The 15,993-nt window shown below is 39.6% G+C and overlaps 1 protein-coding gene across 1 annotated transcript in view; it reads left to right on the forward strand.

Annotated features, from left to right (window-relative positions):
- LOC129100618 (multiple epidermal growth factor-like domains protein 11) overlaps nt 1-15,993 on the forward strand; it is a 90,509-nt gene that overhangs the window by 48,080 nt on the left and 26,436 nt on the right. The window contains 5 exon segments of the mRNA XM_054610070.1: nt 3,802-4,048; nt 6,876-6,996; nt 7,211-7,347; nt 10,466-10,678; nt 11,045-11,219. Of these exon segments, the coding sequence (XP_054466045.1) occupies nt 3,802-4,048; nt 6,876-6,996; nt 7,211-7,347; nt 10,466-10,678; nt 11,045-11,219 (893 nt within the window).

Below are 15,993 nucleotides of genomic sequence, written 5' to 3' on the forward strand. Positions count from 1 at the left end.
ACCCAAACTGAGATGATAAACACCTTCTAAACTTTATTATCACAAGCCCAGATGAAAAACACACAGGACTTTCACCCAGGAGACCGCTGTATGTGACCCTTGTGAAACCAAAGCCAACGTTTGTCATTTTTTATAATTTGGATTTATTTAACGTTACGTAACATACTTAAATTACGTCACATATGTAACATAGCCAACTTAACTAGGAAACAAACCTACTTATTTAAAGCCAAGGAACGACAAGTAACACACAACATTCACCCAGGAAACCGGTGTACATGTCGTCTGAAACCAAAAGTCAACATTGACTTATTTTAAGTAACATAACGTTACGTAACCTACTTAACTAATGTCGTTTTTGTAAGGTAGCCTATATACCTACGTAACAAACATATTTATTTAATACCTAACCACGGTGACAAGACTTTCACTCTGGAGATCAATGTTCGTGACCCATGTAACGTAGCCTTCTTACCTACTTAACAAACATTGTTATTTTAATCCAAGCCATGATCTTTTCCTAAACCTAACCAAGATGTGTATGAAGCTGAAATTGACACGTGCAAAACTGACACTGGAAGCGTACGTCGAGGGCCATAGTGTGAAGCAACTAACTAAGCTGCCATATTTGAGGAGTCGTTAGTGAGAACGTGTTGGTGCAGTGCATCCACTCACAGTCCTCTGATGTATTATCTGGATACAGGTCCTGAGACTCTGTTGAATCCACTCATCAGTATAAAAGAACGGAAGGAGGCAGCTTGAAGAATGGATTTCTTATGGAAAACATTCCTTCTATCTTGTTATACGAGACTGAAAACCCAGAAAATAACCGTGCCCAGGAATATGTAGATTTCATTTTTATACATAAGAGTCCATTAGAATAAAGGACAAATAGCAACCCGTTGCAAAATGCAATGGCTGCAGAGGCCGAGAGAATTAAAATGCTGAATTTTCTGCTGTTTCAGCCTGATGAGACGACTGTGGAGCTGCGTGGAGGAAACTGCATCCATCACCCTACAGTGCATGTCACCACTGCTGGCTGATGTTTGTGGTGTTTGGTGCTGAGCGGTTATCATGGCACGTCAGGATAAAGGAATATTTAAGGGGGGCGACATAATCCTTTAAATATGGAGATAACGACACACATTTCCAGGCAGTTTCTACTGGGAGGGATTCATGGTGTTGTACTAGTTTGTTCACATGGAAACAGACAGAATTTGCTTCGTAAAGAGAATAAAAAAGACGTTGAAATGATGCCTAAGTTGTCACCTCTGCACAGCTGCCCAATCAGTGCATGAAGTGGTGGTAAATGTCAGGTGTTGGATTCAGAAAGTGATAGTTGGACGCCGTTATTCCTCTGAATACATCTGAAATACATTCTGAATACATCTGAAATACATTCTGAATACATCTGAAATACATTCTGAATACATCTGAAATTCTGAAGATTCAATCAAGCAGAAATGTATATTTAAATGAGTCATAAAGTAGTTCAGTGACACTATTTGTGCTGGTCTAAAAGATTCAGTATGTTGTTGTGTCATCTTTAACCTCTCAGTGAAATGTAGTGAAAACACTATAATTTGTCTCATTCAGCGTTGAAATCACGTCCTAAATATAATAACAGAGCCTATTTGAAGAGGCCAGCAAAATAGATAACCCTGGGAAACTGAAAAATGTTTTTTAATAAAATCCCTCATAGAAATATTCTGAGTGCTGCTGCAGTAGTTTTAGGCTCAGGCTCTTTATCATCATATGGAGAACAGATGAAAATCTTAGATCTCAAGCTCCCTCTATTAATGCTCATTCAATATGAAAATTATTATTTAATAAATCGCACAAGTAGGAGCAAAATGAGAATGTAAGATATAAAGTAGTGCATGTTAAAATAAAGGGCCAAAATATAAATGTGAATAAAATATAAAATGAAGTAATATAGATGTGTGGTATTGTTTTGCAAATGAATAAAGTCAATGTAAACAGTAATGTAAAATATATATAATCTCTCTCTCTATATATATAGATATATATAGATATATATAGATATATATAGATATATATGGAGTAAAACAGGGATGTAGGATACATATACATATATTCAAAACAGTCATTTTATATAAATGTATACTGCATTCCTGTTTTTATATATATATATATATATATATATATATTTAAATATATATATCCCTATTTTACTCCATATATATATATGTAGAGATGTTAACAAGTATGTAATAAATGTACATGTTTAGTGATGAATAAGTTAATCATAATAATATAAATACTTACAGTATAAGTGATGAACTCAGGAGCTCAAGAGTTCAAAAGTCTTATGGTAAGACAGGTAAATTGTATAAATCAAATAGATTAACTAACTACATTTCTGGGGCTGTTATTAGTTTAGTTATTGATTACTTTAAATAGGTTAAGAGCAAACTGTGGTTTAGTTCATTTTTTCCCAGCAGCAACGTCGGTGAGAGGATTTATGCTGCAGCTGCACCGACTCTGTGGATCCCTCAGATCAACCAAACCCTTAAAGTCTCCTCCTTAAACTCTATTTTTGGTATATGAGGGGTTTTAAGTTTTAAAATCACTTCATGAATACAGTAGATTGACTCGGTATGAGGAGATCTAAGAGCAGCTGGGTTGGTAAACACCATCGAGCTCTATAGAGTTTCTATAGAGTTTACTGACGTCTCTCTGACGGTTAAAGGTGACAGTTTAACACATCTGCTCTCCTCAGAGACGTTCTGTAGGTTAAACTGATGTAAAACCTTTCTGCCAGAGTTCACGAGGACTGGGACCAAAACTCTGATGTGGGTTCATGGAAGTCTGTATTTCTTTTTCTTTCCAAGACCTTTTTCTCTTCTGCTTCCAGTGATATTTTGAACTTTATACAAAGAAGAACAATTTGTTTTTAGATGATTTTAAATGTCTTAAAAATCTTAATTTGAGTAAATATTTAGCATCCAAACCAAATAGTTTACAGCATATTCAACCTTTGTTTCTTTATAATGCATTTAATTCTTGACTTTTTTCTTTACAGTTCTTGTATAAAGGTAATAAAGTAGTCCATGAATATTAGATATTAGTTTAACGATAATTACAATCCCTCCTCGTCATTTTGGAGGATACAACCACAGTCTATGATCATATCGATGAGTTACTTATCGTTATCTTTTTGATTCTTCACAGTTCATTTTGTTTGTACGATCTCTGGTGTGTCTCCGTTCATACTCTGAGCTTGCCAAGAGCGAGGATAAAGCTTTACACGCTCATCACAAATGCATTCGTTGATATCACTTTCTTCATTGTTTGCAAGTTGTTAAAATGATGTTCTTATTAAAGGATTTTAGATTTTTCACTTTCGATGACGCCCATGTTTATAATGCATTATAAACTAATTTATACTGTATTATAATCTGTTTACAATTATAGTTATTTGCACTCAAAATACTTGAGAGGCCGTATATGACGTAACTACGTCATTCCTCTTAATTCCAAATATGGTCAATTCTGTTCATAGATTGCAAACAAAAAAAAAAATCGGCAGTGGAGAAACATATGAGTGATGTCATGATGACTACGTCCACTTCTCATATACAGTCTTTGATCTTATCTCACCTGACTTCACCTCACCTTCGGCCTCTGTTAAAACACTCTCATGTGGATTACTTCATTTTTCAGATGACCGTGAATGCTTCACGCTCTCAGACCTCTGGACTCGTACATACACACTGATGATCACACAGTTTTAAATCACATGTTGGACTCACACCCTCCTCCCTTCTGTCTGTCCAGGCTGTGAGAGCGACTTCTGGGGTCCCCACTGCAGTAACCGCTGTCAGTGCCGTAACGGGGCCAAGTGTAACCCGATCACCGGGGCCTGCGTCTGCACCGACGGGTTCCAGGGCTGGCGCTGCGAGGAGCCCTGCGACCTCAACCTCTACGGAAAGGACTGCCTGCAGGAGTGCCAGTGCCTCAACGGCGCCACCTGCCAGCATCAGACCGGCGAGTGCCTGTGTGCGCCGGGATACACCGGGGCCTTGTGAGTAGACGGCTGCAGGGGGGGGTGCATGAGATAAAGGGCTTTGTTTTCAGAAGCAGATTTTGAAAACAGGGCTTTTTTTCTCAAAACACGACACACAGTTCACACAACACACACAATCAAGAAGCTCAGATCTATTGCAAAATGAAACACCGTCTAAAATATGCAATCATTTCTAAAAACCCAATTTTGCCACCATAGGGTGAACGCACGGTTCATACCATCTGATTCTAAACTCAACCTACAGCACTTTAAACATTTTAATCCTTTCTAAAGCTGCATTCTCTCTCCTGTCCACCAGGGGGCGACTCCTCTGGTTGTATAGAAGTCTATGAGAAAATGACTCTACTTCTCTCTTGATTTATTCCCTCAGTAAACATTGTAAACATGAGTTTATGGTCTCAATCTCTAGTTTCAAGTCTTCTTCAATACAGCATGATGTTCATTTAGTAAATGATGCTCCATTTAGAGTCAAACAGACCATAAAGCAGGGGATGCTTTAGGGCGGGGCTACACACTGATTGACAGGTCGACACCAGAGACGTATACGGCGTCTCTACGTCACTCCTCCTCAGTCCAAATATGGTCACTTCCTGTTCACTGGTTGCAAAAAAACCAAGATGGCGACATCAAAACGGTATTTCACAAACCAGTGGGTGTCGTCACAACGTCTACGTTCACTTCTTATATACAGTCTATGATTGTACTTAACACTGATGAATATATTGATCTGTTTCCAAAATCTATCAATACATCAATGTTTTTTCAAAGGTTGCGTTTGACATTTAAAATCTGAATAGAGCATATTCTCTAAAAGGATAAATTACATCGACACAGAAAGATTATTTGTGGAGGCGAAAAAGGAAGCATGAATTAAAAAAAAATTCTGTTGCTAATAGCGTTTTTGTAAACAGGCCTCTCACTGTTATGTTGACTTTTATTGTTTCTGTACACTGGAACTCACATGTGGTCTTTTTAAAGCACTTAAATCCTGAAAATTAAGCAATTAGTTGTTTGGTCTGTGTCTTTTGTGGAGAACCATGTGCAGTGTGTTGCATTTAGTTTCATGTTGAACTGCAAATTGGGTGCAAAGTATAACATGTGGTTAGAGTTTTAGAAACTTGAGCTGAAGTTTTGCTCTCTGAGTGTCACAGATTCAATAACTTTCCTTCATGTGTCATTTTAGTGTAAAAACTGTAAAATAATGAAGTGGAACTTTGAAAATTAGGCAAAAGAATGAATATATGTCACTGCTTGATGTAGAACTTCATCCGTGTGATACATTATTAAGGTAGAACTAATCAAAATGTGCTGCTCAAGGTTACCTTTGACTGACTCTATAACTCTAATAACTGGAGGAGCCGATAAGATTTATTGATAAGCTCATTGGAGTCGTGTGCTCAGAGAAATGAGCTTTAAAAGCAGCAGAGAATACAGTACGATGTGTGTATATTCTGTGACTCTGACTGTTACTGAGCCAACAAACAGAAACAGCTCTTTGTTATTTTGGAACAAGACTGAGAATGTTTTCTAAGTGATAGTTTTGTGAAAAAGAAGAAGAGGACGCAGTGAATCGAACTAGAAGTGAACGCGAAAACATTAAAAGTTGTGACGGCACATAGAGCAACGAAGAAAAACTGAAATGGTAAATAGCAACACCATTATTTGTTGTGCTAATTGTGAATTCATAAATGGAGATATGAAGTTTTTTATACTATGCATGTTGACTTAACAATACAATTTGGCATCAACGTTTACCTCTTATTATATTTAATATTGATATGTCAGACTCCTTTGAAAGCTTTAAAGGTACAGTGTGTAGGATTTAGTGACATCTAGTGGTGAGGTTGCAGATTACAACTAACTGAATACCCCTCCTCCTTTTCCAAGACTGCTGTAATGTGAGCCTCCGGGTGTAAAACCATGGTAATGCCGTTCTCCTCACTCCGAGGTCATCCATACCATAATAACACTACCTTAGGAACCACGGTTTTAAACTCTACGCTCATGTAACCTCAGTTTTACAAGCATGTAGAGAACTACGGTGGCCTTCACGTAACGTAAAAACATGAAAGTCTCTCTAAAGCCAGTGTTTGGTTTGTCCATTCTGGGCTTCTGTAGGAACATGGCAGCCTGCTTGTAGAGGACCTGCTCCCTATGTAGAGATGAAGGACTCATTCTAAACTCAAGAAAACACAAAGATTCTTAGTTTCAGGTGATTATACACTAATTCAAACATAGTTGTGAAGTTCATATTCCATTTCTTCTAATAAATCCCCCTAAATGCTACACACTGGTCCTTTGTTTGTCGTCAGTGATGTTTACTATGTCACCCATAGACTGTATATAAGAAGTGGACGCAGTCATCGTGATGATCTTGGGTTACGGTCGTTGCCATGTAGATTTTTTTTACAATTTTTTCCATATTTCAAATGCGTAAGAGTGACGTAGAGACGCCATAAACGTGTCCGGTAGAGACCTGTCAATCAGTGTGTAGCCCCGCCCTAAAGCATCCCCTGCTTTATGGTCTGTTTGACTCTAAATGGAGCATCATTTACTAAATGAACATCATGCTGTATTGAAGAAGACTTGAAACTAGAGATTGAGACCATAAACTCATGTTTACAATGTTTACTGAGGGAATAAATCAAGAGAGAAGTAGAGTCATTTTCTCATAGACTTCTATACAACCAGAGGAGTCGCCCCCTGGTGGACAGGAGAGAGAATGCAGCTTTAAGACACTTTTACATTGGCTTCCCTTTTCAGAACCGTAATCTGTCCCCTGATCTGAACACAAACACCTTCTTCTTCTGTCTTTCCCCTCCAGCTGTGAGGAGCCTTGTCCTCCCGGTAAACATGGCTCCCTGTGTGAGCAGCGATGTCCGTGTCAGTACGGAGGAACGTGTCATCACGTCACCGGAGCGTGCTCCTGTCCCGCCGGCTGGGTGGTACGAACTCATCTCCAACCACAACTAAACTAATGTTTATCAGCTAACAGGGAGCGTTAGAATGTCTGACCTTTAAGTCATAATATCACACATGAAGTTAAAGTAAAAAAACAACATATTCTTCTGATTAAGATGATGAAAACATTTCATTTTGTTATCTGTACAGTGTGTCCTCACATAGTTAACACTATTATCGTGTCTTCTTCCTCCTCAGGGTCCCGTCTGTGCACAGCCCTGCTCCTTCGGATCGTTCGGCATCAACTGCTCTGAGGAGTGCACCTGTCGTAACGGCGGCCTGTGCGACCACATCAGCGGTCAGTGTCAGTGCACGTCCGGCTACATCGGAGAGAGGTACAGTGAACGCACCGCTGCATGAAACTCTATCCGAGCCCTCTGGGAAATAAGAAAATATTAATAGAATTCAGCAGGGAGGAAGATAAATATGGAGAACACAGTAAGATATGTAATAAACAGTAAATACAGAGCGGGGGATAATAAAAACAAATGGTGTCAATGTACATATGTAAGTAGGAAATGCACAGGAGTTTAAATATTTATGTATAACATGAAAAGATGCTTGCTTTGTTAATGCATGTGTGCAGAATTGTGAGGTTTTTTTGGGGGGGAAGCTCAACGTCAGCTCCTTTAGTAGGTTATAATAATGATAATAAATAAATAAGTTTATAATAAAGTGTAGGCCTTAAAAATAATAATAATAATAATACTAATACATTTTATTTATAGAGCGCTTTTCAAGGTCCTCAAAGACGCTTTACAAACATTAAAATCATCATAAAAAGCTGCACACTAACGCTGTACTTTAACGAACTCCTCCCAGGGAATTATTCCGATCCTCTTCACATCTGGTCAGTTCAATCTAAACACCTTTGTGATTAACAGTCATTAATAGCTTTACGTTTGATGGAATGGCGTTGCCGTGGCGTGGCGGCCATTTTTACGTGATTCGCCATTAAACAACGAGCTGATGTAACTTTAAACAGAAATGGCCTGAGGTTGTCTGCAAGCCAGTTTTCGCTCCTAGTCCTAGCGCCACCTGCTGGCAACAGGAAGTCAGCGTTATGTGACAGACAGCGTCCACTTTACGTGATATTTACATGACGTAGTTTACACTTGGTCATCACTGCTTGCAGCTTCAATATACTTTGCTTTCTCGTCATGTTTTCTGTCTGCAACTCATCAATTAAAGGCAAAATGCAGAAAATAACTAATATCTAAAAGATGCAATAAGCCAAACTAATTCCTAAGTCAGTCTGCGTTGACCTCCCTCTTTAACATATCGCGTTTATTGAAAATAGAGTCACGCAACCTTAAAAAGCTGCTCTGCACCTCACTGTGTGTGTCCTTTAAAATTAGAAATAGATTGTGACCTTTGACCTGTGGATTCATTTGTCGTTCAGAATATGGAGACTTTATGTTCAGTGTCATGTGTCAATGTTCCTCCCTCCTACTCTCCCCACACACTAATGCTCATTGATTGCTATTATGCACTTTTTTTGACCGCCCCCCCCCATCACAATCACCCAAAGTGGGAGGTTTTTTTTTGAACCAAGAGCCATTTGAAATAGTTTCCTCCTTTATTTCCTCCGTCGTCTCCGACACTCTTCTATTAGGACTTTCTCTGCAGCCCCACCTCCTCTCTAGTCCAACTCCATCTCTCTCCTCCTTCAGCTCTCTCTCCATCTTTACTCTCAATTGAGCCAAATTACCTCCATTCATTTGGGCTCCAGACAGGTGAATTATCCTACATGGAATAATTCCTAGATTGAGTTCTCCTCCAGCCCACGTCCACGTTCTAATGGAATTAGCCGAGATAAGAGTCCCGAGGAAGTCGGCGTGATTTAAACGTGACACACAACAGAAACCCTCAACGGGCCGGTTTTTAATTGAGTGATTTGTCTTTTTCTTAATGGTTCCAATGTGTATGTGTCGAGAATGAAGCTCAGCCTCAACTTAAACTTAAACAATTTTTTTTTCTTTCTGTTTAACTCCGTCTCCATGTGTGCTCATTATAAAGACCACTGGGGTGTCAGCATAATGCCTGGGCCTGTTGACCCTCATAATGGTGTGATCATCAGTGAGGAGGATGAAGGCTCTGGGTGATAACACCACTCACTTCTAATTGTTAGGTGGCTGCAGGAGAATAATTGAACCTTCTATGAATTGTAAATGCGTGTTTAAAGGATCGTTCGGGGTCGTGGTGAATGTTATTATTAGTTTTAATCTTTGAGTTCTCTTACATGCACTCAGTTTTGTTTTCTGGGTTATGAGATTTACACAGAGTATCTGTTATTTATTTATTTGTTAACACGTCCTGGTCTGTTAGGCCCTGTCTTACCGTATACAGATATTTCTTATAACTGATATTTTTACTCGGTCACCAAGACGGATATTTTTGGAAAATGTATCCGTTTTTATAAACTTATTTAATATTCTTTACTGTGTTACTTATTTACTGATTTATGATTCTTGTTTTGATCTTGTTTTTTTTCTTTTACTACGTCTCTTGTTTGCACTATCCTCTCTGCTGCTGTAATGCTGCAAATTTCCCCGCTGCGGGTCTAATAAAGGATTATCTTATCTTATCTTATCTTATCTTATCTTATCTTACTTTGTGGATGCACCAGAAACGGAAACAAAGGATGCGGACTCCCGGGGTGTTTGTGTTTTGTTAGCACTCATACGCCTAATATTGTTTTGGCCCAGCTCACCTATTGTGCTTTACTATCGTTTACTATTTGTTAACAACGCCAAAGAAAAACAAGTTTGCTGCACATATATGAATATATATATATATATATATACGTGGGTTTTAAGAAGAAACTTAATAGATAAAAGTATTATTTTGGCCACAAACCCTGTGGAAGCACACTGAAAATGCTGAAAATGTTTTTTTAAGAGCGAATCAGTTTTGAGCAGCTCTTCCAGAGAGTTTTGACCCGAACAAAGAAAATGGCGTCTCCTTTAGTCCTTAGACTACATGGAGGTTTGGCTAGCAGACTGTTGACCTATGACCTCAGGTTGTCTGTCAGAAGGCCGGAGATGTACCTTGTTACTGTTGTTTCTATAGGATTTATGTTCAATTCACAAAACAGTGTTTATTTATGAGGTGAATCTATGCACAAAAAAACCACCGTACTGATGCATCTCCAAGGATTACATGCCAACTTAAAATACTATCTTTCAAGTTACATTATTTTCATTAACCAGAGATCAATGAAAGAAAATAATAATAATAATAATAATAATACATTTTATTTATAGAGCCCTTTTCAAGGTTCTCAAAGACGCTTTACAAACATTGAAATCATCTTAAAATGTCCTGTAGAAGTCAGAGAACAACTGTTTAAAAACCTGTACCTGTGACTTTCCTTTTCATTTCTCTGCTGATGCAACATAAAGATCTCTTCTCACCGCTCCTCCTCCTCTGTGGTTTTTTATCCCGACCCAGGTGCCAGGAGGAATGCCCGGTCGGCACTTACGGGCCGCAGTGCGCCCACAAGTGTGACTGTCAGAACCGGGCCAAGTGCTACCACATCAACGGGGCCTGCCTCTGCAACGAGGGCTTCAAGGGCCCCAGCTGCCAGGACCGCTTCTGTCCCCCGGACCTGTACGGACTCATCTGTGACAAATACTGCCCCTGCAAGGCTGCCAACACTCTCAGGTACTGAAACAGGACGCTGCTTTTATAATCCAGAATGAATAAGAGAAGGTTGTGTTCGAATTACTGTTCAAGTGTAGGCGCTTTAGACTTCAATGTCAAGAGTTTTGTTTACTTTCTCTGCTAAATCAGAATACATAACATTTTCTATTTGAGATATGTGCATCATGAAACTATTACATTAAATTATGAAAAGGTCTGCCTCATGTTTCAATAGACAAACAGCACTTAAAGTGTCTGGTTTCTTCTAAAGACGGGTTCTAAGTGTAACTGCATTTTAACCTGAACCTCTCAGCACTTGTTGTTTGTTCTACATCCAGAATAAAGTATGCACTTCATGATAAACATCTCATCTCTTTCCCCTCTCAGCTGCCACCCTCTGTCCGGAGAGTGCACCTGTGCGGCGGGGTGGGCGGGGCTTTACTGCAACGAGACCTGTGCGGCGGGTTACTACGGCGAGGGCTGCAGGGAGCCGTGCGCCTGCACCAACGGAGCCGACTGCGACGGCGTCACGGGGGCGTGTCTGTGCGCTCCGGGGTTCATAGTGAGTCAAGACACAGAAAGCACAAAACACAAACACCGTGATTCATATGTGACGTTGAAGAAAGACTTTGATGAATCACATCAACGCTGCAAATTAACAGCAGGAGCTGCAGGTGATTCATACAGACAATGTGCAGGGCTGACATGATAGTTCCACTAGCTGCCTGTCTTTTGCTTATTAAAGTAAAAACTATTTATTCAAGTTGGACAGGAGGTCTAATGAATCAACCAAAGACACAAATGCAACTTTATTTAAGTCTACGTTGCAGCAGCTGCAGGTTTACATCGTAAATATAGCAACAGTTCTTAATACGAAAGGTGATTTTGTACATATTTCCTGTGGTTTTCTACAAATGTCCATCAACACTAACAATCAGTGCGCTTGTAAAAACCCCTGCAGTGTTTAAGGAAACAACTACTTGGTTAGGTTTAGGAAAAGATTGTAGTTTTAGTTGAAGATGAACTACAGAAGTTATGTTTCTTAAAGTGTAAGTGCGAGGGGATGAAGTTACGTTTTACTTACTTGCTTGCTTTAACTACTTAAATTATTTTAACTATTACTTGGTATCAAAAGTAATCAGTTATTTTATTATTATACTACATATTTCTACAAATTTTAGTGCATTACTTTTTGTAGTTATAGCCACAAAAGGCACATAAGCTCCAAATGACAATAAATCAAATATGGAACAGATTTATAAACTTTTTTAATCCAAAGAGTATAAAAAAACCACTATTCAAACCAATATAAATCTGGTGTAAATCTGCGTTAAACCCCTGAATGAACAGATAAACGACTGTAGGTGTAAATGAACTTTAACTGGAATCTTTTAAACAGAACTTTACTATCTTTGTTCTGGGACCTGATCCAACATGTGAAGGTATAAGGTGTGCAGGTGTTTTGAGGAGCAGGTGCAGAACATGCTCTAGAACATGCTGAGGTGAATCTACCAGGTGATGTTGACGCTGCAGGTTTAGTGGTTGAGTCAAAGCACGCGGCTCATAGTGGAGAACAGGACGACTGCAGGTGCAAACCACATGACACACACAGGAGGTCAACCTAACGGAGAGAGAGAGAGAGTGTGTGTGTGTGTGTGTGTGTGTGTGTGTGTGTGTGTGTGTGTGTGTGTGTGTGTGTGTGTGTGTGTGTGTGTGTGTGTGTGTGTGTGTGTGTGTGTGTGCAGTAAGATGAGGACCTCTATAACATCTTCAGCCTGTTAGCAAAATATGAGCTAAATGCTAATACATCCAAGTTCAGAGGTGATTGATTGGTGCGTAACAGTAAACACAGTGCAATAATATAATACATAAAAATATACAAATATGAAAATGAACAATAAAATATGGTAAACAAATAAACAAATGTATGTTAAAACAAGTATATTATTTAAGTGTTAAGTATATTATTAAAGTGCATCAGAAGTGGAATGTAACTAAATACATTTACTCAATAACTTTACTTTAGAACAATTTAAAGGTACTTTACTCTACTAGATGTAAAGAATTGTACGTTTTACTTCACTGCATCTCAGAGGTTAATATTGTACGTTTTACTGTATTTCGTGGAGGCGAGTTCAAGTGATAACAACAGATGGATTCAGGCCAGTCGAGTGTTAATATAAGAGTACCATGCAGCAGTGTGTGTGGTTTGTGATGGTGTGTGTGTGTGTGTGTGTGTTGTGTGGTTTGTGACAGTGTGTGTGTGGTGTGTGACGGTGTGTGTGACGGTGTGTGTGATGGTGTGTGTGTGTGTGTGTGTTTGTGATGGTGTGTGTGGTGTGTGACGGTGTGTGTGTGGTGTGTGACGGTGTGTGTGTTGTGTGTGGTGTGTGTGGTTTGTGACATTGTGTGTGTGTGGTGTGTGTGATGGTGTGTGTGTGTGTGGTTTGTGACAGTGTGTGTGTGGTGTGTGACGGTGTGTGTGTGTGTGTGTGGTGTGTGACGGTGTGTGTGTGTGGTTTGTGACAGTGTGTGTGTGGTTTGTGACGGTGTGTGTGATGTGTGTGGTGTGTGTGGTGTGGTGTGTGGTGTGTGTGATGGTGTGTGTGTGTGTGGTTTGTGACGGTGTGTGTGTGTGTGTGTGTGTGTGTGTGTGTTGTGACGGTGTGTGTGAGGTGTGTGTGTGTGTGTGTGACGCCCCCGCTGTGTTGGCTGATCTCACAGTGACAGAGTGGACAGTGGAGATGAGACACCTTAGAGCTCACTGATGACAGACTTTGATAATTGGACCGAGAACATCGGGGGGGGGGTTAGCAGATGAAAGCAGGACGAGCTCGGTGAAGGATGTCCGTCTCTAGACTCAGATGGATGTTGCTCTCTGCGTGAGCGTTGTTGCTTTAGGGAACAGGTGCAGGGTGGTGACTCCGCTGTTTGGAGCTCTTTATGTGTCGCTGTGCGCACCAGAAAAAACTGCTTTAAACAGAATTTCTACGAGGTGTTGTCACCGCGTTGGACGGGGTCGATATCTGTGAAACATGTGCAACTCTGAGCCAAGGTTTGAAATCTGCAGGACTGATGTGTCATACAGCGAGGGACGGCTCCAGGGGAAAGAAAGAATTACAGGAAGTTTTCCTCTTCCATCTTTAAATAGGAAAATGTAAACTGTGAAAACCTCCACTCGAGATGCTGTTACAGTAAATATCTTCTAGATTAATTCATTTTTTAAAGGTCCCCTTTGGAGTTTTTGACCTCTAGCAGTAAAGGGATGTTGCAAAAAAAACGCAATATTGCATGACTGTGCTGCTGACAACAACAACAACCACCGCTGTGTTTTTTCTTTCATGATTTTGTTACAATGACAGCAGCAATAACTCAGAAACACTTGAATTGCTTCACATTTGGCACACATGTCCATTTAGAATGTTGAGGTCAAAGGTCACTGTGACATCACAAAACATCTTATTTGTCCATAACTCAATGATAACTATGATAATGTCACATAAATGTCTGATAGGATGAAGTGATGACATTTTGGACAGACATGGATGTGAACTGCAACTTGCCTTCTGTGTTCTGCATTTAACAATAATTAAGTATTTAATTAGTTTTTAAAGTTGTCATCTCTGTCATTTAAAACAAACGTAAAAGTCTGACGCACTTCACAAACGTCCATCACCATAATCAGCAGATGTGAAGAGGATGAAGCTCATGTCATGTCGGATTCACTGTTGACAACAATCTGTCTCCTGATAAGACTTATAAGACTTAAATAGCTTATCTGACAATGTCCATCACGTCCTTTAATCGATGATTCATGAAATTTGTTCTATCCCAAAAACAAAAGTATGCTTTCATGCTTAATTATTAACTGTTTTTACTCCTGTAGCCTCTGGATGTGCTTTTTTTTTCACTCTCGTCTGATTTTAGCTGTAAGAGATAAAAATAAACAACAACACCAACAAAGTGTCTGAGCTCTGCTGAGCTCATATCTGACAGGACGTCCTCGTTAACGGAGAGCGTCCCAGTAACCTCTGATGAACTCCAACCAGCTCTCCGCCGTCTTTGTTTCTGTTGGCAGCTCCTGGAAATATGTCACACCAAAAAAAACCTGCATGCATGAAGGCCATGGAAATAATAATTTTATTAAGATATGGATGCATTTTTTATTGATTTGAAAAACTCTGAAAGATTTCTGCATTGTTTTTGCAGCAGCACAGCTCTGTCGTTTGGGGCTCGATGTCAACTTAATAGACAAAAAATCCTTTAACCCTAGCTCCATACTTTAACAGTTTATACCTGGAAGCGGGCTGTTAAAAGGTTAATATTCTGCTTGCCTTATAATATATTCCTCCAGTCCATGAAAGAGCATGTAATTAATATGATTTTCAACCCAAAGTTATTATTTATTTGTGTGTGTTTGATTACGGATTTCAAGAAGAAAATTAACAAGTTTATTTATGTTTTGGTTCTGATTTTGAGAAAAAAAAACTAAGTTGAATGACCATCGACCCACATGTATTTGATATTGCAGAGGTGACTTCTAGAAGCTCGTACTTAGTTTGGATGATTCTCTTTATTGGGCCCACACGCCTTATTTATTATAAAAGTTTTAATTCACCAACTTTTTAATAAGGCTCCTCACTTCTCCTGTCTTTGCACATTTGGCTGGCTTTGTGAATATTAGATTAAGCGCAAATTTTAAAGGCAGCAGGTTGGAAGCTGGCAGCTTTAATTAGCATAGGTAATACGTTGAAGGTCCTGATCAATGCGACGGCGTGCTGGAGGTTCAGGTCTTCCCAGCATGCAACAGCGCAGAATAAGGCTAGACTTCCTGCTGAGGCCGAGCTGTCTTCTGACCATGTCCTCCTTTGATTGGACAAGCTCAGACATGGTGTTTCTCTGCAGGGACTCCGTCAGTGATGATCGTCTTTCTCCTCCATAATACATGCGCTTGTTGTGCTGCATCGCGTTGGCTCATAATGAATTTAAAGATGAACCCCAAGCAACCAGGGGGGGGTGTGGGGGGTGAGAAACTTGCTGTCAGTCAACTTATTCCTAAAACTTCAAAAAGAAACCTCTGCACACAGTCACAACTGAGCCGTCCGACTCATGAAGAATAGAAGAAGCACAGACTGAAGGAGCTGCAGTGATGGTGAAGCTCCTCTCTGGGGTGTTATGAGCTCAACACCCTGCAGCTAAAGAAACACGTCTAAATAAAGAAACATCTTCATCACTCTACATGTACAGTTGTTTATTCAGCAGACTGACAGGTGGAGGTTTCAGCATCTTTAAAATATGACACAATCTACGGTTCGATTGTTTGTAGAAAAAGGTGT

The sequence above is a fragment of the Anoplopoma fimbria genome, chromosome 2, assembly GCF_027596085.1.
Source record: "Anoplopoma fimbria isolate UVic2021 breed Golden Eagle Sablefish chromosome 2, Afim_UVic_2022, whole genome shotgun sequence".
Classification (NCBI taxonomy): Eukaryota; Metazoa; Chordata; class Actinopteri; order Perciformes; family Anoplopomatidae; genus Anoplopoma; species Anoplopoma fimbria.